The sequence below is a fragment of the Cygnus atratus genome, chromosome 2 (genome assembly GCF_013377495.2).
Source record: "Cygnus atratus isolate AKBS03 ecotype Queensland, Australia chromosome 2, CAtr_DNAZoo_HiC_assembly, whole genome shotgun sequence".
NCBI lineage: Eukaryota > Metazoa > Chordata > Aves > Anseriformes > Anatidae > Cygnus > Cygnus atratus.
The window spans coordinates 25,954,033-25,976,819 of record NC_066363.1 but is presented as its reverse complement, the minus strand read 5'-3'; the positions used below and the strand labels follow the sequence as shown (position 1 = coordinate 25,976,819).

Here is a 22,787-nt window from a genome sequence, read left to right as displayed (position 1 = left end):
GGAAAAAAAAAAGAAAAAAAGTTTTTCCATCAGTCAAATGTCTTCTTCTGAGACGTCAAAGAGACTGCATGCTGTCCACTGGCCAAGGTGCCAGCTTGCACTTCTAAACCACAGAATCAATAACTAATTGACAAATCTGATCTACAGTTAAAAGTGGAGTGTGTCTTTTCCAACACATTTATGCATACACCCAAGAAAAGAGAGACCTAAGAAGCATGATATAACAATGTAAATTGGTATTCTGTTCAGCAAGTGGTACAGCTAAATCCTTTCCTACTGCTTCCACTACAGCAGGCTGTAGTTTACATTCTCCATCTCGCAAGAATCTCTGCGGCAGATATCAAAACAAAGGTGAGACCAGAAGCTATTTTTAGTTTTAGCCTCAAGTTAGACCTGGAAATCTGTCATTGCCCCAAGGAATTTTATGGGCAGATTACCTTAGCAATTTAACTGACATAAAAAATGACAAATTGTAAACCATGAATTACTACTATTTCAAAACACACAATGAAACAATCATTCTCTCATCAAGAAGCCAGATACAAAGCCTAAATTGCAATAGGAGAAGTCAGCTTCATTTATTTATTCCCAGACTGCCACAAGCTTTCTCTCAAGCTTGACAGTTCATTTCTCAGACTTCCAATCATCTCATTAGTACTCAAACAATTATCTTAGTCTAATCTTGCTCTTCTCCAGAATGCCATTTTGTGGTTCTTCTTCTTGGTGGCTAGGCCAGCAAACAGTGCAGTTTCTTGCGTGATTTTTGTGGTTATTAATTTTATTTTTTAAAGTTCAGAGAAGAATTAAGACGTGAATCGGGAACAGAAGAAAGAAACAAAAACATCAAAATAAACCACCTCACCTTATTTCCTTCTTCTTTGACTTGGGGATTTATGATTTTTATAAATGAATAGAACAGCTGTCGAATTCTAGAATCTCCTAAAAACACGATATGTTTGTCTATGAGGCAATTTTTTGCTTCACTGTAAAACAAAACAGCAAGACTTGTGTTACAGGAAATTTATAATAGAAAAAAAAATCTTCAGAGAAATCTATAGAACAATACAGGGAATTCTACATATTATATCCAGCTCTAAGGAATGGTAAGTCTTTTAAACATGATGAAATAATTAAAGGTTTACAGTAATTTGCATACAGATTTTTTTTTTTACAGAAAAAACAAATCATACAATTCCTCAAGGGAAGATTACTTTTAGTACACGTTTAGCTACTTGGAATTCTACAAATCAGGACAGTATTTTCCCTTCCAGTAATCTGAAAGGGACATACAAAGTTATGCCATCTCTTGCACTGTCTGACGGCTCTTCATGACAAGCATCAGTACTACTACCAACAACATTTATTTGTATTTTAATATAGAAGCACAAATGTGGTAGACACTATAGATACACAGATAATATACAACAACAAAAATTTCTTCTGATAAATGTTGTCTATTTGTGAAAGCCTAGATAATTAGCCATAAATCAAAAAACATTTGAAACAATTTCAACTGCAGTTGAACAATAATTACTCTTCTTTCCAGGGAGATGAACCAAGGAAGAGTTTCCTTACCTATTTTTATACTTGTGCATCATACAACTGTGGGGCTGCCATACTTTTTCTCCAAGAAATCTTCCACTGGACAAAAGATACTCACATGAATCATCACCTTTAAAATATTAAATAAAGATTAGAATTCAGTCACATGAAAGTCACAAAGCCCCACGGCTACTAAACATAAATAAATAAATCTGACAATATTTGAAACACAAAGGAATGGAAGCAAGCAACAGCAGTAACCAAATTTAACTTACGAAAAGGTCTTGCACAATTTTTTGCAAATCGCCTTCTCCCTTATTATACCACACTTCTCTGTAAAAATATTCCTCTGTCCACAAAATGTTCATGATCCCATTTCTGCTGTTGGAAGGAAGTTGTAACCTAGCGTGGTGTTCCCACTAAAAGATGCCAATCAACTATGCTATCTACTCTCTCTCTATATATATGAAATTTTATTATATTAAGCTGTTAATTCTTTAACATTCTACACAGAATTACCATACACTGCATATTGTACAGAACATGGAGCTCAAAAAAAAAAAGGAAAGTCTATTACTTCTTCTTGTTTAAGATGCAGCTGTCAGCTTGGAACAGCTGAAATTACACGCTGGGTTAACAGGCAAAACAAAAAACATTTACATAAGATTTTGCTGATGATTCTGAATTGCAGCTACCATTTCCAGTCCAGAAGTTTTACACTAACTACAATTAATCACCTTGTGGGTGGTGATTTCAGGTCGCTTTTTAAAGTTCATGTAAATAAAATACCTCATTTATGAAATCAGTGACTATCTCCCAGTAAACGTACCTGATTCTGCTGCCACATAAACTCAAGGCAGCTGAACACTGCTCACTGCAAGAGGAGTCGCCCTCCAACATTTTTGTCATACTTGGCCTTTCAGAGCACAACAAACAGGAAAACAGTGGTGAATGAAACACGAGTACCTGTGCTAGCTTGTGCAGAAACTCTGTGCCACAGCCCCTAATCACGCTTCCTGTCAAAAACTGACTTCCAATAAATGCAAGTCTGCTCTTTTACTCCACTGTAACCTGCAGGCACTAATTCTAAAGAAGGGAGCATTTTCTATCAACTTTTAGAGCTGCTGGAAGCCACACATAATGAGACAGGCAGACTTTCTATCTCAATTATTAAGAGAAAATCTGAAGCTTTATCTTGATCTGCAAATTAGGGTGAACAGAAAGAGATAGCAGCAGGGTGATGTCTGAGGTCTGTCGGAGTGGGAATTTATGAGGCACTGCTGACCCCATTTCAGCACACAGTCCTAAATGTAAAATATCAGTGGTACTACAGTAACATTTTCAGGAAAGAGAGACAGAGCCATGGTATCACTTATGTGCTTAAACAGTGTGCCCAGGTAGTCAAGAAGGCCAACGGCATCCTGGCTTGTACCAGGAACAGTGCAGCCAGCAGGACCAGGGAGGTGATCGTCCCCCTGTGCTCTGCTCTGGTGAGGCCGCACCTCGAGCACTGTGTTCAGTTTTGGGTCCCCCCACTACAAGATGGACATCGAGGCCCTGGAGCATGTCCAGAGAAGGGCTACGAAGCTGGTGAAGGGCCTGGAACACAAGTCCTGTGAGGGGCGGCTGAGGGAACTGGGGTTGTTTAGTCTGGAGAAAAGGAGGCCCAGGGGAGACCTTCTTGGTCTCTACAACTGCCTGAAAGGAAGCTGTGGGGAGCTGGGGGTCGGCCTCTTCTCACAGGTAACTAGTGACAGGACTAGAGGGAATGGCCTCAAGTTGCATCAGGGGAGGTTGAGGTTGGAAATGAGGAGACATTTCTTCTCAGAAAGAGCAGTCAGGCATTGGGACGGGTTGCCCTGGGAGGTGGTGGAGTCACCGTCCCCGGGGGTGTTTAAGGAAAGGTTGGACGTGGTGCTTAGGGACATGGCTTAGTGGGTGACATTGGCGGTAGGGGGCGGTTGGACCAGATGATCTTGGAGAGCTTTTCCTACCTTAATGATTCTGTGCTTCTACATGGCCACAGCTCAACCAAGAAAGAAAAAGAATAAGAACAAAAAAAAAGTACACTGGATAAACAAGGACTTTCTGTGCAAAATTCTGATAAGAAAACGTAGCCTATGTTACGGTGATACCATCACAGTCAAAGCTATTTAATTTTCATATGCACTGAATCAACTTTTTTTTTTTTTTAGTTACGCTTAGGATAATTGCTACAATGACTTCTTATTTTCATAATTTCCCAACACTAAGAAGAAACTGTGATAATAATGTCTATATTGAAAAAAATTTACTATAAGCATTTACATTTATGGGTAAGAAAACAATCACTTGATACTTTTCATCTGTCCTGCAACTTAACTAAAGGGATCTCCCTTCCTCAGGAGTAAAATCCTGAAAACTATGCAATGCCTAGAAGCACAAGAGCAGGGGCAGAGGCTGAACGAGGTGGGACAGCCCCTTCTGGGGGCTAACGCAACCGTCTGCTGGTACTGCAGTTTCTCAGCAGTCTGACTCTGGCCTGTTCGTATCTACAGAAATACTTTACCCTATACACTAAAGTTTAGGGTCTACGCTGACACCGTAAAGTTAAAATTATAGTTTATAATATCGCTGCTTCAACAGCAACAAAGAGCGAGATTAACAGTTGAAAAGTTTCCACTCTTGGAGTTTGAACGTTCACTGCTTACACTCAAAGCACTGGCTTTACAGAAATACAATTATTTTAATGTTTTCCACTATGTTCCATAAAAGTATATTTCCCCCATAAATATCCATGAAATTATTTAAAATATTTGGTCTGTGAAAGCAATGAACTGCTTTCTACAGCATGCATGAAGTATTAAGGAAGGCATGAATCCTCTCTTGCTTCCCCATGAAAAAGTTCAATAAAATACAGATTAATAAAACTAACAATACAAATTAATAAAATGAACCCCCATGGACATATGAGCCCTTCTCCTTAAGTAACTCCTCAAACAGGGGTGATGAAGAACACGGAAACCCGGGGGATGACAACACCAACATTTCCAATGTGCTCGAGGTAATAACTACAAGATAAAGAAGGTAGTGCCCGGCAGGCTTTGCTCTTGTCACTAGATGACACCTTCTTCTCTTCCTTCCCCAACAGCATTACTTTCCTTTATTCCACAACTATTGAAGTTAAAAGGTTAACAATCCCTCTTCCAATCCCAGTGTCTGGCAAGAGACTTATCAGCCAGCAGAAATAAGCCTTTCAATGTGACAGGGCAAACCAGCATCAAAGAATACATGAATGATGTGAACATCTGTATTTCCAACAAATACAGAGCCAGGATCACAGATCTGACCAGAAATCTCTTGCATTAACATTGGCAATGATGATTTGTAAGCTGATTCTTAGCTGCCTGCTCCTTCCCAGTCCTCCCACAAAAATAAAAGGTAAGGTTCCCATCTATGAAGCTGAAAAGCATGAAGCAAAATGCTCATTTGAAGTGCAGCTGACACCCAAAACTCTTGAGTTTTCTGACTCCAAAATTCTAACTTTCTCTTACTTAGGATGTGCAAAGAATATCTCAGATGCGGAAGTACAGACAACGCACCTCACATATGCTGTTTCTTGGAGCAGAACATAAAATTAGCTTGAGGGAAGGAAGAATTGGCAGCTGAAGACATCTTCCGTCTTTATCTTCCTCTTTGAAACTCCTTCTATCCAATTTCACGAAAATCAGAACACAGGAATGTAGAACAGACTGTCTTTCAACTGCTACTCCTGGCCTCACTTATTCAACCAAATTCAGTGATGGTAACAAAATCAAGTATTGTAACATACAACTATCTAAGGCTCCTCATTGCCTTACTTCAAAATGCAACAAAACAGGCTTCTTTCCTTTCCTGGCCCTTCAATTACTTACCACTCCTAGTGCATCATCACTACTAAAAAAAGCTGGAATAACATGAAGAATTATAATAGTTTTGGAAAGTGTCTGGGTAAACATCTCAGAGTCATAGCTTTGGGTTTATGTCGGTTCTCCATGAGCAACCCACACATAACACTGCTAACACGCACGATAAACTCTTGGTCAGGCAGATTTTGAAGCATAGGAGATGTATTTTAAGATTTAAATTAAATATACACATTCAGTGATAAACTCCTAATTTTTGTCATGAAAATGTCACTTTGTCAAGTGGCCATTACTTGTCCCAGGGTACTTCATGATTTCCCTTGAATTCACCAACAACCTCTCAAGCAAATCCTTGAGGTACCACAAATCAAATTGACACTTCATAATCACAACGCACATGCACTATCCGTGTCAAACTGATTAATTACCGAGCAGCAACAGGATGCGGTAAACTGCCAGACGCAGAGGACCACGTGCCTCTGAACACCTCAAGGAGCTCTCCGAGCATAGTGAGACCTAGACTGTAGATGCAGGCTGATCTCAGAGATTTCCAGAAACACAGTCTCTATCACTCTCCCGTTTTTCAACCAGTACAGGTCACTCCAGGTCAGCAACATAGGTTTTTTCTTCCAGTCGGCGCTCGTCTCACTAGTCAGCACGGTGCCGTTGCAGAGCAGATTAAAGAAAAGATCTTCTAGAAGCAGTTTATCAATGCATTTCTCCTCCTCTTCCAACTATTGCTACTTAACAAGACAGCTGCCGATCCTGCTGCCAAAATTTCTGCAGAAGTAGCTCTGAACTTTGCAGATGACGTGCAAAGCTGAATCTTTACCTACTTTTAAAATACGTTGGCATAGCTCAGATTTGCTGCATAGTTATCTTTCTAATAGAAACCACGAACTCAAGATGACTGGTTTTGCTTTTTCTTAATCACGTCAAATAAAAACCTGTTTCTGCACATTGACTTTCAAGCAACAGAATTTGTGTCTCCAACGTATTCACTTCTTTATACCACCTCATTTCTAGGAAGTTGCTTAAAAATGAAACTGTCATGAAGAATTTAAAAGCTACCAAGCTCATGTGGCTTGTGATTAGATTATGAGAACAGGTGACTTACAGTTACTACTGTTACTGCTATAAGAACCTCAACTTTGCACATGATGAAAATTACAAGATGTATCGAAGTGACATAAGAGTGAGGCATGTAAAGGAAAAGCCACCACTAATTCCACTCCCTCTGAAACCCATTAACTGACACTGAAAAAGATGCAGAGGAAAATAAAGACGGTATTCATGGTCAGGCCAGCCTGGTATCCTGTCTTCGGCAGAGGCCACAAAGGATGAAGAAGAGCATACATAATATTCTTGCCTAATTTTATTCCAACTACGTTCAGTCCAGGAACTTCCTGAGCTAGAGATGATTTCTACATATTTTATAAAACCTTCAACAGATTTATTTCTGACAAAGTCACATTATCTTCTCTTCAATTTTTTATCCTTCACAGCATCCTTCTACAGGCATTTTCCATGCCCACAGCTGCTGCTCTTTCATTATTTTACATACATGGTTTCTACTAGTTTTATTCGGTCTTGTATGGGAAAGGAAAGATCACGCTCACGTCCATCATGATCTGTAGACCACTATCAATCCTTCCTAAGCCATTTGTTTTCAAGACTGAAGAATCTTAGTTTACTAACTTTTCATAGCAGAGCATGTTCCTTGTCTTCAGATCATGAGCAAAGCTTAGCAGCTCTACGCTCTGTCGGAACTGCCCACAAATGAAACTATGCTGCCTTACGGGGCTTTTACTGAAGCTGCGTTCCAAACATCACACATCGTATAAAAATTAATTTTAAACATATAGAGGTAATATTTGAGGGCATGGAGGTATGCTTTCTTTCCCGACTCTAGATACTGCACATCTTACTATTTCCCCAAGCAACACAGAAAGTTTCTCAAACCCATGAGGAGCATTACTTATGTCCGAGTCTTTCTTCAGACAAAACAGTAGAATTTGAGTGGGGGGAACGGAGGAGCCTAAGACAAGATGGAAACAGCAGCCAGAACCATAAACTGGACACCAGTTGGTGCCTCTGGAAACGCACCTTCTTCTTAACCATTAATGAGATCTCACATAAATAAATAAATAAAATTAGTCATTCTACACAAAAACCACAGACTGTTCTTTTTAAGATCTTCCTTTGTGTTTTTTTTTTTAAGCTATCCTCCTAAAAATCACATTTTCAAAATCATGTTTTTCCACTGAATTTGTGAAATTTCAAATTCACACTACACACCAGGACTGACAATACCTTCTCTAAAAGGCATGCTCTCTATTTCAAAGAAATTGAAATACTGAAATATTGAAATATATTGATAATTACTTTGATATAATTGATATAATTATTGATAATTGATTGATATTTGATATAATTATTATATTGAAATAATTTCAAAATATTGAAATATTGAAATATATTTCAAAGAAATTGAAATAGTGCCCAGTTGTGCACTATTATTCAAAATAAAAACGTAGTTTAAAATCTGACCATTCAATGATGATTCTAAGAATGCAAACATTTAAATAAAACATATCTCCATTCTTACAGCTGTAAGACTGTACCTTTGAAATATGCTAATACCTGAAAAACGCACAGCCCTAACTTTACTGGATAGCATGTAAGTATTTAGTCCAATTAACTTTTTGAAGAAGCTGTATGCAAGTTAAAGACAGTTTAATTCCTCCTAATTCACTTAAAGTTTTGCAAAGAACGTAGGTGACCCCTAAATGCAATAGTCTCCCCGATCACAAATTTGACCTACCACACCTATAGTCAGACATTTTTTCATACAAGTAGCGTTCACATGAGCAAGTTTGCCTGAGAAATACAGTGAGCTGCTCCTATCTAAAATATGTATTTGCACAAGAGGCTACAGTTAGCCCAAACCATTATACGTAAACATAATCAGACAAAACAAAGAAACACTAAGTAAAGTCTTGCTCTCCCAAACGAAAGCAGAACAAAAACAACCACTTCATAAAGTGTATGCCTATTCTTAACTTTAATTAATGCCTCATGAACTTTTCAAGATTACAGTTGGAGAAGAAAAATAGATGCCAGTCTGCATAACAGAGGTTTCTAATCTGAGCAGAATAAACTAGGCTAACTACAGCATCCGATTGTCACAAATGAAATCTTAGAATTACAGGCACACTACGAACACACAAAATCTAAATACTAATTCTTTCACTCCTACTTTGGAGCAGAGTACTGCAGAGTGAGAAAAAGGAGTATGTATGAAAGGAGCAGTCTTTACATGCCTTTACCAATTTCAGAATGTCTTCCTCCACAAAACAATAAGGAAATAAATAAAAAATCCAGTTTAAAAACAACTACCATCTTATAAAGAAGCTTAACATGCCCTTGCTTGTCCCACAGAAAGGATTAATTACTGACCAACCTTCTTTGTGGGTAGCATTCCCTGTCTGGTTATACACATATCACAAATAGTGATTTTCTCCCTTTGGCTGAATTGTCCAAAAAATGTCTCTCTCGTTTTCTCTGTTAATCAGGAAGGTGCTTTTTCAACTAATGTACAAACTTTAATATCCGAAGAAACTGATAACCTAAAGATCCAACTTCTTGGGGGAAAAAAGCAAAACAAAAAACAAAAACAAACAAACAAACAAAAAAACACACCGTATAAGCTACCTCCCACAAAACTGATTTCACCAATTGTTACTTATACTCAGCTCTCTTTCATTTCCTCCATATTCCCAGGCATCCACAGAAAAGCAACAGTATACACACACGTTTAATTCATTATTAATTTCTTTGACGCACTGTAGCAGAACATATGTTCACATGAAAGTTTGTTTTTCTGCTCTCCTCTTCCTGACAGCAGCCAACGACAGATGCTCAAAGACCGTGTAAAAAAGCACGGCAAGTAGCGATCCCTCCCCTGGCACGGCCCAGCCTCTCTTCTAAAAACGGCAGCAGGTTTGCAGCCACCACCTGATTCACTTTCCACAAATCGGTATAACCCTTTTGGGGAGGGTTTATAGTATGAAATCTTGGCAGCATGCTTCGAGATGTACTTATGTCTTGTGTGGAAAGAGTGCTTCATTCTGATTGTTTTGAAAGGTACTACCTGCTAATTTTGTTTTTCACTTGGTTCTTTTCGTGTTATGAAACAAAGCACAATTAATTTACCTTCCCCATATAATTCAGAATATTAGAAACCATTATCAGCTTACTCATTTTCCATCCAGGCTACAAAACTTTAATGTTTCATTACTGCCATTTCATTCTCCTGATCATTTGCATGGCTTTTTTGTGTATGTTTTCAATTTCTATTATACCTTTACTAAAAGGTGGTGACCAGCACCACAGACAATAAGCAAGACACAGGTTAGCTTTAGCTACACGGTATCACATCAAAATCTTCTGTTTTTTCATGAATTTGCTGAACGTCAGATGTTCAAGATCACTGAAGGGTTCAAAAATTCTCTCTCAACCACCTCCGCTTCTACCTACCCCAAAAACTTTTGTATCTGCTATAAATGCCCAACCCTCCTTTTCTAAACCATTTATGTGCTTTGAATGCTATCTGCTCAAAGAGACCAAACTGGATAGCTCTGTATTCTCTGTTGTTTCTTTCTTAAACAGTTATTAGTCAATGAGAAAACCTCTCACCCTATAATAGCTTAAAGAAACTAAAAGCTCTAGGTGAATGAACTTCCTGAAATCTTTGTGAAAATCCATACCGACTGTATCAACTTATATAAAGGCCTGTAGACCGCTATCTTTTTTCAATTTGTGACTCAACAGCCTTATTAGGTCTCCCATCATGTATTACATTTATGCGTAGTGTGCCTTCCTGTTAATTTGCTTAATATGGAAGTCCTCGTTTTCTTAGGTCACTCTAGAATTCCCCCTTTAAAAAAAAAAAAAAAAAAATCATGTTTTGCACCCTCCTTCCATCTACTTTTGAGACTGACTTAAGCCACAGGGAACAGAGCACAACAAGCAAGCTTAGTTTTATCACATCTGAGCTCCTTTAGCTGTCAGTACATACTTCAATGTCTCGCAACTTAGCGCTCTTCAGTTTATTAGCTTTACTGACGTGAGCTGGAGGGTGAATCTTGAGAGCTGTATCCATAAAGGCTCCCTAGCCGCCTTCCCTATTTCCACAATGAGCTGTTTCAGCCTTGTCTTCCTTGAACAGGGGTCAGGAGCGTTACGATACAATGACACCAGTTGTCCTGCAACAGAACCGTAGCCAGCTGTCTTCAGATAAACTTTTTGATTTAAGCAGCGAAACATGCTCCATTTCTTCAGAACCAGGAAAGGATGTCCGGCGACAGCTCTCATGTTATTTGCAGAGCTCACCAAGTTGTCAGCTGTGGCACCACCACCACCCAAAGCGCAGAAACCCAGCACCTCCCTACCCACCTCGTCCCACTCACCGCTTCTCCACGACCCCTAACGACACGTAAAACCCAAAAGGCATTGCCACCTTCACCAAAAAGAGGTATACAGAACCTTACACCATTTAACATTTTAATGGCCGTAACTGCTAGGTAAAGGCTATTAATCTTCATATAGGGGAACACAGCATGGACGAAGCTGCTCTGTCCCCTGCAACTTCACCTCCACCAGCTCAGCCGCCACAAACACACACACACACACACACACACAGACAAGGCCCCAGCATTTCGGAGCACAACCCTCGCATCCCCACGGGTCCCATGCCCGACCCTGAGGTGCTGGCCCAGCCTGCGGCAAGCCCGGGGGGGCCGCCCGGTGCTCCCCCGCTCCGGGACGGGACCCGTCCCTGCCCCGGCCCCCTGCCCGCATGGCCACCGCTCCCCACCGGTCCCCGGCGGTCCCCGCGGCCGCCCCCTCACCTCGGTACCGGCGGGAGGCGGCGTGGCAGGCGGTGAGGAGCAGGACGGCGCCCAGCGCCAGCGCCTTGGCGCTCCTCACGCTGAAGTAGTAGTTGATCTCCCGCTTGCCCAGGGTGTAGGCCAGGGCCGCCATCTTGGCTCCTCCATGACAACAGTGCGCGGCCGAGCGGGCGGGCGGGCGCGACGGGGCAGCACTGGGGCCCCGCGGGCGGCCGAGGCAGCCCCCGCCGCCGGCTGCCACCGTCCTCACCGGCACGGCGGAGAGGAGCCCGACTCCCCGCCGCCGCCGGGGCGGAGCTGCCGCTCTCCTCCTCCTCCTCCTCCTCCTCCCGGTGTCGCCGCTTCCCCTCCTCGTCCAGCGGGCGGCCCCGGTTCCCGGCTCCCCGCCCCGCGGCGCCGGGGCTGCCTCAGCCCGCAGCGGGGCTCTGAGCCGTGCCGCGGTGTGTGGCTACCCGACGATTTATTTAATTTAATTTTATTTTTTGTAGTTGCCCGCCTCTCCTCTCTTAGCTTGTGTCAGGACGTTCGGTTATCCGCAGATAACGCTGCGCAGGGAAGCTGACGCGGTTCAGATCTACCAGTTTCACGAGGGAGAGAGGAGTGTGTTGTGAGGGGAATGCTGAAATCTTACACACCCGTGTGCCTCCACAGTGAGCTACCTCAGTCATACCTGGAAAAAGATGCCAGGGAGCAGGTCAAGTCCTGAAACAGGGCTGCGGTGAGGCCTCCTGTGCAACCTGCAGCCACAGAAGCTGCGGTTACACAGCACGGAGTGACCTAAGTTAGGAGGAACAGAAATAGAAACTCGGGAAAGCATTCAGTACATGTCTGCAAAAATGCTGGGAATAAACATGGAGCAGTCATCGGGCCTCAGGTTCATGATGAAGTACCGCACTCAGCTGGTTTTGACAGTTACTGTCTCATCTCAGAACCCTTGCCATTAGCACTGGCTAAAAAAAAGTTACTGGAAATGTTTGTTTATTATTATTATTAGTTTGTTTTTGTTCTGTTTGTTTTGACTGAGCATGTAAATATTGATGATGAAATACTGGGATTTTGAACGGCGACAAGTACGGTTTTCATTTCACCATCCTTCCATTTTCCTGTCATCCTCCAAATGCTATTCTGGAAATTTTGCAGCTTCATAATTCATAATTGGTAATACATGAAAAAATTGGAAAAGAAAGCAGAATTAATGATATACGGAGAACAAAACAAAACAAAACAAAAACATGAAATTAAACAATTAAAACCAGGAAGTCTACACACTGCAAGCAAAGTTTTATTTTCAAGTCTTACCTGAAAAACAGAAGAACTTCAAGCATCATGCGAACATAATTTAATGCACATACAAGACTTGAGTTCTAACTATTCTTTGAGTGGGCACTGTTAGTATATACTCAATGTATATGCCATTTCCACCCACCCAGTACTATCTGCCAGCATGTAATTTATATTTTTTTCTATTCAACTCAGTCTGTTACTTCATTTAGTTTCTGAGCCATATTTTAAAATATTATATACGCATTACTATTTTAGAATGCTCAGATTTATTCTCTCAGGGAGAGAGGAAAAAAAAGGTACCAGGTAAACTCCCAAGTGGACAGATACTATCAAGCTGGTGATGGTATGGGTCCTTTTACTCCACAAATGAAAAATTCCAATTTGTGTATTATTTTTTTGGTCATGCAACATTCAAAAAGCCACGTTTTCAAAGCTTTCTTACTGTGAGTAAACCTTATTATTTCTTAAAATATTATTCTTAGTTTTAGCTTTCCTTGTTCTCATTGTTTCACATACATTTAAGTGGCAGATGCAAGCATTGTAGACTTCAATAAGCAACTTAATCTTTTTAACAGCGTCTGTAACTTTTTGCATCGTTACCCAATGATTCTTAACAGTCTTACGATGTGCATCATTCCCTGCTGTCATCTAGGACCACAGATATTCTTCTTCATTTATTTTCGTAATATTTTTCATGTTCAAATAGACCTTTCATCCAACCAAACCATAGGTACTTCAGCCTTTGTCTTTTTTTGGTATAACTGTGTTAAGTTTCCTGGCTCTATTGTAAATCTGCATGGTGCTCTTGTTACGGTGAGTGCAGCTTCTCAACATGCACTTCAGTCAGCCCCACTGCTAAAAGCAACGTAGATGCAGAAAGCACAGAGTTCAACTGGAGCTCCCAGAGCGCTAGCTCATCTTTTCATTTAGGGTCGCTGCAATGCCTGAACAGGGAGATTTAATTTTTTCTCCCCAAATTAAAAAAGAATTCATCTCTTACTGCACGATTGTCTCTCTGGAGAATTTCACCGATCTGCAATTCAATTAGCTTCTTATGAAAGAACAGCAGAAATTAGAAAGGTAACAAAATAAACATGCTTTTGTTTATAGATGTCTCAGAAGATCACAGCAGACAGGAATAGAAACTCTGTCCCACGGCCTTTTGAGGGCTGTTTCCGATTGGCCACTGGCCCCTGAATGTAAAATGGCAGTCCTCACCTGCTCTAAAATACTAACACTTTCTTCATTGATGCCCCAAAACCCTGCTTGTAGATTACGTCTCCATTATTTTAAGACTGTACCAATGAATACTGAGACTATTGAAGGTTAAATATCTTCATTAAGTCTATCCACCTGTTTATATTAACTATTGAAGTGCATTTAAGCAAAACATCTGCTTTTGCTTCATTGTTCCTTTGTAGATGTTGTTTGACAAGAGTAATCTCCTTCATTTCAGTCAGAAGCTCTTGGCTAAAGTGCCATGACTTCAAAGTGGTTTGCGTGACTGCAGTTTTTCTTCTTACAGGTACCTCCCTTGCTTCTCACAAGCTAATTGGATTTGGAATCATTGCATATAATTCACACCAAACCCACTGTATATAAAAGGCGTGATTCAAGAGGCTAATTAGGGGTTGCTAACTACCCCATGAAACAGACTCCAGACATGAATTATCTAGAAGAAGCTTTATAATTTCCATTATACACCTACTTTATTTTCCTGTCTGCTGATAAATTTAGTATGCTGGAAGTAAACCAGAAGTATGCTAGGTCTTCTTAGTCAAACCTCATCTTTTGTTTTTCAGATGCTTAGCGCAGGCTTCCTGCTTGTTCTGGTGAAAGCATCCAGTGTCGTCACTGGGAGGGTAAGACCTGGAGCAGTCATGGAGAAAAGACTCAGAAACTGAGCAGCAATTCATTTGAGAGCCAGAGGAGGTGTGACACTGCTCCGTAGATTGGGTAATGACTGTGAATATGGAGAGTGAACAGCCACAGGAGAGATTTCATATTTCTGTTTTCTACAGATGTAGAAGCCTTGGCTTAACTGAATTTGTTATTTTAATAAGAGGCTGCGGTGTTATGTGTGGTCACTAATGACAGAAGCTAAAAATGTTACTGTGGTTTACCACAGCGCTATTTCCCCTATCTGTCAATATAATAAAACAATCAGGAGAGATGAAGTTCATCTCACCTAGCTCCAGCCACTTAGAAAGAATCAATCAGTTTTAAACTCATTATCTGAAATCCCGCTGTAGGAGTGGTGGAAGAAAGTCACCAGTTACTTGTAGATTAGAATATGGTCGATGACTTACTATTAGGAATGACTCCTCTCTGTTGAATTTAGATAATTAGTTTACACTGAACAGATGTCATTTACACAGTTGTAATCTAGGTGAGATAATTCTTACTTTACTGCTTCCTGTTTTGCTTGGCAGGCTCAGTGCTAATGGAAGAAGAACTCCATGCTGCAGGTTGAAACGGGCATGCGCAGATGAGTTTGCTGATGAGCTTAGCTCCCAGAAGATCTCGTTCTTTTGATTCTCCTGTTTTCAGCATTACAGCCAAGTGTGGCTTCTAGAGAGAGCTGCTGTCCTCAGTCAGTCACAGGGCAATCCCAAGGATCTGAGGCATGTAAAAATAGATAAAGTGGCTATATATTATTGAGAGGTGGTATTTAAATGTTCTCCCATATGATATTTTTGCTTCAGAGTTTTTACCTGTTTATAGGAGTGGAGTTAATTTGCACAATTTTTTATAGCAAGTAATATAGACAAGGAAGAAGAATTATAACACACCTTTAGATGTAAGTATCATGTATCATTCTAGGAATGCACCACTTGCTACATAGTAACTGGAAGATCTCGTATGTTACCTTATAGATTAAGTGTTGAATAATCAATCGGTAGGATCAGCCATGCTCCAAACTATATCAGATTTTAATTTAATTTGTGCATCACTGTCAGTTTGCTCTGCTCTTGTTGTAAGTCCAGAAACAAAGCTGTATCTCCAACAGATTTCTGGGAAGAGTAATACTTTCAGAAGTGCAACTTTTCCTTCAGCAGCTTTTGTGTGCTTGCTGAATGACAACATCAAACATATTAATTACTGAGTTTTCAACCTTGTAACAGCAATCAATCCTTCCATAAGCACCCAGCTTCCATGTGGCATGTGAATGCATGGTAGCCATCTATTGCAAATATTTGGTTACATTGATGAAAAGGGAGTACAAAGAATAACAAGACTTGTTCAATCAGGCAGCATACCCCGAGTACTGTCTCAACCAAATGCTGAAACTGATACACCACCAGCCTCATAAGATCTTGGAATTCTATCACAAATTACTGCTTTTATAGATTTCTAGTTTTATAAAACTCATAAAGTTCCTCAATAGTCTGCACTACATGGAAGCTGATACTAAGTCAAGTAGTTTTGAAATCACATGCGCAAAGGATGTATTTAGCTTTATCACTAAGAGATAAATGCATCTGCAAGTCTATAACATGAGGATTAGTTATGTTTCATTTCAGGTTTCAGTGGATCTGAAATAGAAGTAGACCGGAGGGATGGAGACAGGGAATGGAAATAGGCGAATTTCAAATCTTTGAGTCATTTCTCCTCTTCCATTAAGGACAGTCAAGAGGATGCACCTTTCTGCAGCATGGCATGTGGTCATCACCAAGCTATGCAGGCTTGAGATCAGATGGGAACTCTGCATGCAAATCAATTTTAATTTCAGCTGCGTAGATTCTTATCCTCAAAGCCTTGTATTCATCACTATAATGGGTTCAGAATTTTCAATTTATATGAGTTTCTTGGTAGGAGGTACTATTTTACTCTTCTATTTTCTCCTTCTCTTTTCTTGAGTCTTATTTCAGAGAAAATGGCAGTCACTTAGCTCATTGTCAAGCTGAATTGTTCTTTTTTCATCAATGTTTCATTTTCACATTGTTGTTCTTCCTGGTTTCCCCTTGTGCTCCCAGATGTGTCTCTTTAAAATTCAGAATTTTGTATAATTATGGGGCAGTCTTTGGAAGCCTACGCAGCTACTGTCCAAGCTGTGTCATGTTTGGGGACCATTAGAACATTTTCTTCTGGCTGCTAGCAGTACAGATGTCATCCTGTAATCACCACATTCTCTTTAAAACAGAGAGAGAGAGTATCATTTCCAGCTCTATCAGTGTAATCTCTAATAAAAATAATTAACACTAATCATCATTAACATTCTGTACAGTGCATTAGTAGTCTGTTTGATACTGGTCCATTAAAAAATACTTAGCCTTGAGTTCAAAAAGTCCTACATCACTGTCTCGGGCAGCTTATGCCTGGTGCGCAGCCGTAACATGTCCGTTTCTGTTGTCACGGTTGTTAGATAGCTGAACTCTGGGAAAAGGCTAGGTACCTGTGTGAGCAAGAGGAGATTTTCATCTATCGATTAACCTGACATGAAGCTGAGAGGCAAGAGAATTCTAGGAAGAACATTACAGAATGTATTAATTAGGAAATATAGCAAATGAAATAAAATAATATAATAAAATATAATAATCATATAATAAAAGATTGCATGAAGGAAAGAACTTGAGGAAACAGCACAAGCTGAGGAAAAACAAACGGGAAGAGCGATATCAGCCTGCAGTTGATATAAATGCTGGTTGAAGGTATAGCATCTCTGTAAAGCAGTTCTCCTAACTCCCTTATTTTTTGAAGAATCACTTCAGTTTTAAAAGCCTGGAGGCTGTAATGGGGTCAGCAATCAATATAGGGCAAAACATACCAAAGAAAAGAGTATGACTGACAAGAAAACAGACAAAACCTAGAAAATGATCGAAGGAACATCATGAAGAGGCTCAGGTAATGAGGATGGCTGGATTTCCTGGCAAAGCTATGCTCACAAGCACAAAAGTGGTGTAAGGAAGGAATGACATTTTGAGATCTGAAGGTGGGTGAAAAGGTGGAACAAGAAAGCAAAGCTTTTCTTTTAGAAAAGAAAACAAGAAGCACAGTAAATGCTACTGCTTGCAATAATGCCTGAGACACCAGGATAGCCAAGGAAAATAAATACTGTGGTCCTTGAGAATGGACCGAGGCAAACTTCAATGTTATAAAAGATGTTTGGTTAAAGAAAATTAAGGACAATCTAAGTATTGATGATAAATGAAGTAACATCTACTGCCTTTGAGAATTTGGAAGAAAGTTCAGACCCCAGAGCTAGCCAAGAGGTTTCACTCACGAAATGATCTTGAGGTCTCTTCCAACCTAGAAATCTGTGTCTGTGTCTGTGTCTGTGTCTGTGTCATGTATAATTGCCTCTACTTTTGTGAAGTTCAGAGTTTCAGAACCTCACCTAAACAGAAACCAAAATATTAAATATACCTATGTTGCTTGGCAAATACTTGACCAGGTTATTAAATATTGCTGGAGAGAGGCTGCACAGCGTTCCTTTGGCTGGCCGTGGAGAATATCTCCGGTCCACAGAGCAACTTTTAAGCTGTCCTCATTCAACAGTCTGCCCTCTGTGCTTGTTATCTGGCAATATTTCAGGCAGTGGAGCTGGGTGACTGTCAAACTGGCACATATTTCATGAATGAGCTATGGAATTTATCATTTATAAGAAATGTACAAATGAGAAGGTCTGACTATTTTATGGGACAAAAGCTGAAATGGAAAACTCAAAGCTTTACTGTAGATAAAAAATTGTAATTGACTGCTATGGACACCAATGAAAAAATACACTTTTTGGAAATTATTCTGTATCTTGTCAGGTCTGCTTTTTCTGAAAAATTAATGTGTATTCACTTGATATTGTAGCTGTATTAGAAATGGAAGAAATCAGTTAAAAAAAAGCTATCTCCAGAAAGGCATTTCTCACTGAACATAATGTAACTCTGGATCTTTAGAGTTATGGCTACTTCCCCCAGTTTCTTTAAATGAGTGAAATTTGGTGGAACTGGGCATGTTTGCCTGAGGTCAGGTAGGAAAATATACACAATATCAACTGATTTTGGTAGTGAAAGATCAGGCCTTTGGAGCAGGGCTCTTTTCCCACTACTAACAGGGATAATCTGCCAGCCAGTCTTATTTCTCCACTAAGAATGATCTTATTTCTTTTGCAATTTAATTTCTCGTTAGAATTTGCAGTGTGCTTTTGAGTAGCTTTTGCATTTAAACGTGAAATGACCGAGATATTATATGAAATAATCCACTACAATGAAATATTGTATTGTGAAGTTAGTTTCAGTAGCTTGAAACAGTCTATAGTTTACTAGGACTTAGTGCAGGGTATCTTGTTCTTGGATTCAGTGTTTTAAGGAAGATATTTTTATTTTAGGAAGGTTTTTTAAGTATTAGGATGATAATTCTAACACTGGAAAAAAATTTCTGTATTAACCTTGGGCTCATTAAAACACTAGATTTCTCAAGTATCAGCAATAGATGAACAGACTAGAATATTTCCATGAGTCATTATTTAAAGACGAAATTGCGTAGAAATAATGTAATTTAAGCAGAATACTGCAGAGCAGTCCTTAGGGTTCACACTGTTCTGCCATATCTATTTGTCTATATGGTTCTCTGTTGGGTTGCTGTGAGCTCCCACGAGTCTAAGTAGTTTTGTGATGTTAAAATGGAAGCACACACACTAAATATCAGCACAGGCTCCTATGCACCTCAGGCTTAGCAAAGATTTCTTTCATTTAGGAGTTAACAGGCAGCCACGTAGCCGTGCCATTCCAGTAAGATGTGTGTGAAAGCCTAGTGAGTTGGACTCTGTAGGGCAGCTGTAATTGTTTGCTTCCAGCTTTGAATGTCCTGGGCAGGACAGACTTTAAAAATTGCTCTAATGAGAGGCAGATGGATCTAATTCTTTCGTTCAATGTCCTTGTTTATGCTTTAAAACCACTTGTATTGAGATGCTTCACTAACAGACTCTCCCCTTCCCTAAGGCCTAAGAACAGAACAAATTCTTATGCGTTGAATCCACTCTCTCCCTTTTCCATTTCATAATTGTCAGCCCTTTCTCACAGAGAAAACTGATATGTCTCTCTCTCCTCTGCTCATCTGTGTATTTTCATGATATGTGCAAGAATTTAATCTTTCTGAGATGTCTTCCTTTCTATAATGTCGGAAGAGAAGGATCTAAAAACTGTTTTCAAAGCTGAAGGCAAAAAGCTTAGAATACTGTCAGCTCAGAAGCAGATGTTTAGCTGGTAGAGAGGTGAACCAATAGCTAAGAAAAAATCCCGGCCTTGACCTGGGTGCAACAGAGCAGGTAATAAAACCAGCGGAGGTCTGTGGTCTGGTCTGTTGCCTTTGACAGAGTGCTTCTACTCTACAAGCAAGGCACAAGTCTTAAAAATGCCTCCTGTTTTTCGGAAGTTTGCTCTATGTCCTCAAAGCTGCAGAAGAGCACAAAACAGCTTCAAAATGGAAAAGAAAATCCCCCTTTCTCCAATTGATTTTCTCTTTTGAAAACATATGGTACACTCAAAGACCAGGGCCCTGACCACGGGAGTTGGGTAAGCATCTAACAACTTGCCAGGAAGACAGAGAAGAAGAAAGAGCTGCCTATGAGGTTCCATCTTGGGTTTCGTTCCTTTCCCTTCCCTGTGTCCTTACGAACCTCACAGACGTATTGGGGGTCTGGACAAACAGAAGGAGCCCAGTTCTGCACTTCCTCTGTAAGTCCTCTTAAATTCTTGTTGCTCTTACCTGTTCCAGATCGCTACTGAATATACTGCATACCTGAAATGGCAGAGTCTGCAGTATATTTGCAGAGATGGGTGCAGGAAACTGAGAGGTGAGTTACAGAAAGTATCTAAACAAGCATTTAATTCATCAGGAAACTATCAATCAGATGAATTTGCTTCTCCTATTTTGGATTCATAGAAATCGACAACTAAAAGACGAAATTATTCTCATCTGGATTCCTTTCTACCCTGAGTGAGACTGCAGTTTGCTGCCGGGAGCTTTCCTGGTTCAGATGGGTGTACTTCTGATAAGCCAGTTGATTTTCAGAAAGAGTTGTGGCACTGATATTTTTCAGAAATAGCCCTTGGGACGTTCTTGGTTACGCAGGGCTCAGAAGATTTCAACAGTAACTGTGGCAGTGAAAGATCGCTCACTGAATTCAGGTACAAACAACGAAAATGCTCTTCAAAGGTCTGTGATTACCGTCTAAGCCAATAGGTGGTGCACTGCCCTCGTGGAAATGGTAAAGGATCACTTGCTGTTGTTTACTAAGGGTCTTAAAATTGACATTTAGGAAAACTTGTTTAATTTCACACAAAGAAACGATTTCTGTAGTAAGAGAAAACGAAATATATATGTGTTTCTAAATGGTGCTGACATTGAAATAATTATTATATTGAATTATATATATTTCAAATGCTTGTTTTCAAAAGGGCATTCGTCTGTTGTATTTGTTTGGGTACTTAACTTTGGGTTAACGAGAGCCGTTGCTTCCTGATCAGTTGGAGGATATGCTTAAACCTGGAATCATGTTTAGGGAATTTTGCTCATGTACTACCCGCATTCAACCACCTATTTTCCAGGAAAGGACTAATTTATTCCAGCCTAGGAACGCAGAAATACAGTCATTTCTTTGGAAGGTCTTTGCTTATGCACCGCAGATTGCATTTGGATTGCGTCTGAGATTTATACGGGAGCAATACAGAAAATTAATGCTTTTTTAATGTGCTGATAATGAAGCTTGTGTAAAGGGAGATGAATTATAGATTAGTTCTGATAGTATGTCTGAGAATTGCTTTATTTGAACTTGCCATTATCTCATTGTTTGAAATCCGTCTGTGTGATTCTGGTACTGTAAAACATGAGATCAGGTGGCTGTTAGAAAAACAGCTTCTAGGAGACCCTGTCGCAAACCACTAAGCACTGCAGCAAGGCTAACCACGTCACAAGTGGCAACGTAAAGCTGTGTGGAGGAAATGGAGATCTGTTAACAGGACTGTTACTTTGTCTCTTACTTGTGTTAAAAGAAATATGACTATTTGCAGTCTTCAGCACAGTATTCATATTTTAAACTGCTTTAAGGTAAGTCAGTGGCTCATGATTTTCCTCCCAGTGAAGCAGCCGGGTCACTTAAAACTTTCCCTTCCACAACCGCTTTCCAAGGTTTTGAAGTTTTTCTCTCTGCGTTGGTTGAATTTCAGATGTTCTCACCACCTCTGGTTTTCACCTGCTTATGCCACGTTCATGCAAAAGCACGTGCTGCAGAGAGCCCGGCTTGCTGCCAGCGGAGCCTGCAGGGATGGCAGCAATAAATGCCAGCCCGGTGGTGGGCCCTGAGAGCTGCACTCAGGAGGAGCAAGGAAAGGAGGGACACACAAATGTGTGACCAGTCCCACAGTGTTGCAGGGAGGAAAATTGGTCTGACAGCATCAGTACCGGCATTTACAGGCGTATCACAGCCGAGCACTGGGTATGTCGGTAGCTCCATGGTCTCCTTACCCAGATTCTCCAGCAATTCTGTTCCTGTGCAGTACAGCCAGGGGTTGCTGCAAATGTAATCTTTTGCTTGGTTACTGCACTAATTTTTCTTTGCTTGCAGGTTTCTGTGTTGTTCTGAATGTCAGTTTTAATCTGTTTTAACCCTATTGTTTTAGCCACTTTATGCTAATGGTCTAGTTGTGTCACTGCTGATGCGTACCTGCTTATAATTAAATTGTCCAGAGATATTCCCTGTAGAGAGACAGACCGCCCCCAAAGACAACTGACTGAACTTTATCAAAAGTGTATTCATCATTTAATGTTCCTGAAATGAGGCAGAATGAAGATCCCCTGCGCCACCTGTAGTTCAACTCACGTATTTTCAGCTACGGTCCTTGGAGAGGAAATGCCTTCAACATTGTACATAGCATAAGCAAAAGACTTGATTGTGTGGTAGTTTCTAACGAGCTCAAAACCCACGGGCCAAACTGAGTATCTTCTGGGTGCTAACACAGGTTGTGAGGTGGGTGCTATGTTTTTTCTTCCAGTTTGATTTCCAGATGAACCCACTTTGTTAGCAAAGGTACAACAACACAAGAGCTTGGATGTTACCAGGAGGCCGTCAGGAAGCGCCGTGGAAAAGATGAGAGAGAGAACAGGAGAAATCAGAAGATGCCAGAAGAGAGAGCATTTTCCCTTTGGAGTTTCCTTTCAAAATCTCTTTTTT

At 40.3% G+C, this 22,787-nt stretch overlaps 1 protein-coding gene across 2 annotated transcripts in view; it reads right to left on the bottom strand.

Annotated features, from left to right (window-relative positions):
• CASD1 (CAS1 domain containing 1) overlaps positions 1–11,662 on the bottom strand; it is a 32,313-nt gene extending 20,651 nt beyond the window's left edge. Inside the window, exons 1-3 of one of the 2 annotated variants that reach the window (XM_035545215.2) lie at positions 11,339–11,662; positions 1,576–1,672; positions 863–983 (exon numbers count right to left, since the gene is read on the bottom strand). In XM_035545215.2, the coding sequence (XP_035401108.1) occupies positions 863–983; positions 1,576–1,672; positions 11,339–11,471 (351 nt within the window). In that variant the 5' untranslated portion in view covers positions 11,472–11,662. The remainder of the gene's footprint in view (positions 1–862; positions 984–1,575; positions 1,673–11,338) is intronic. The other variant, XM_035545216.2, reaches the window with a different exon arrangement.
• Positions 11,663–22,787: the final 11,125 nt, after the last annotated feature.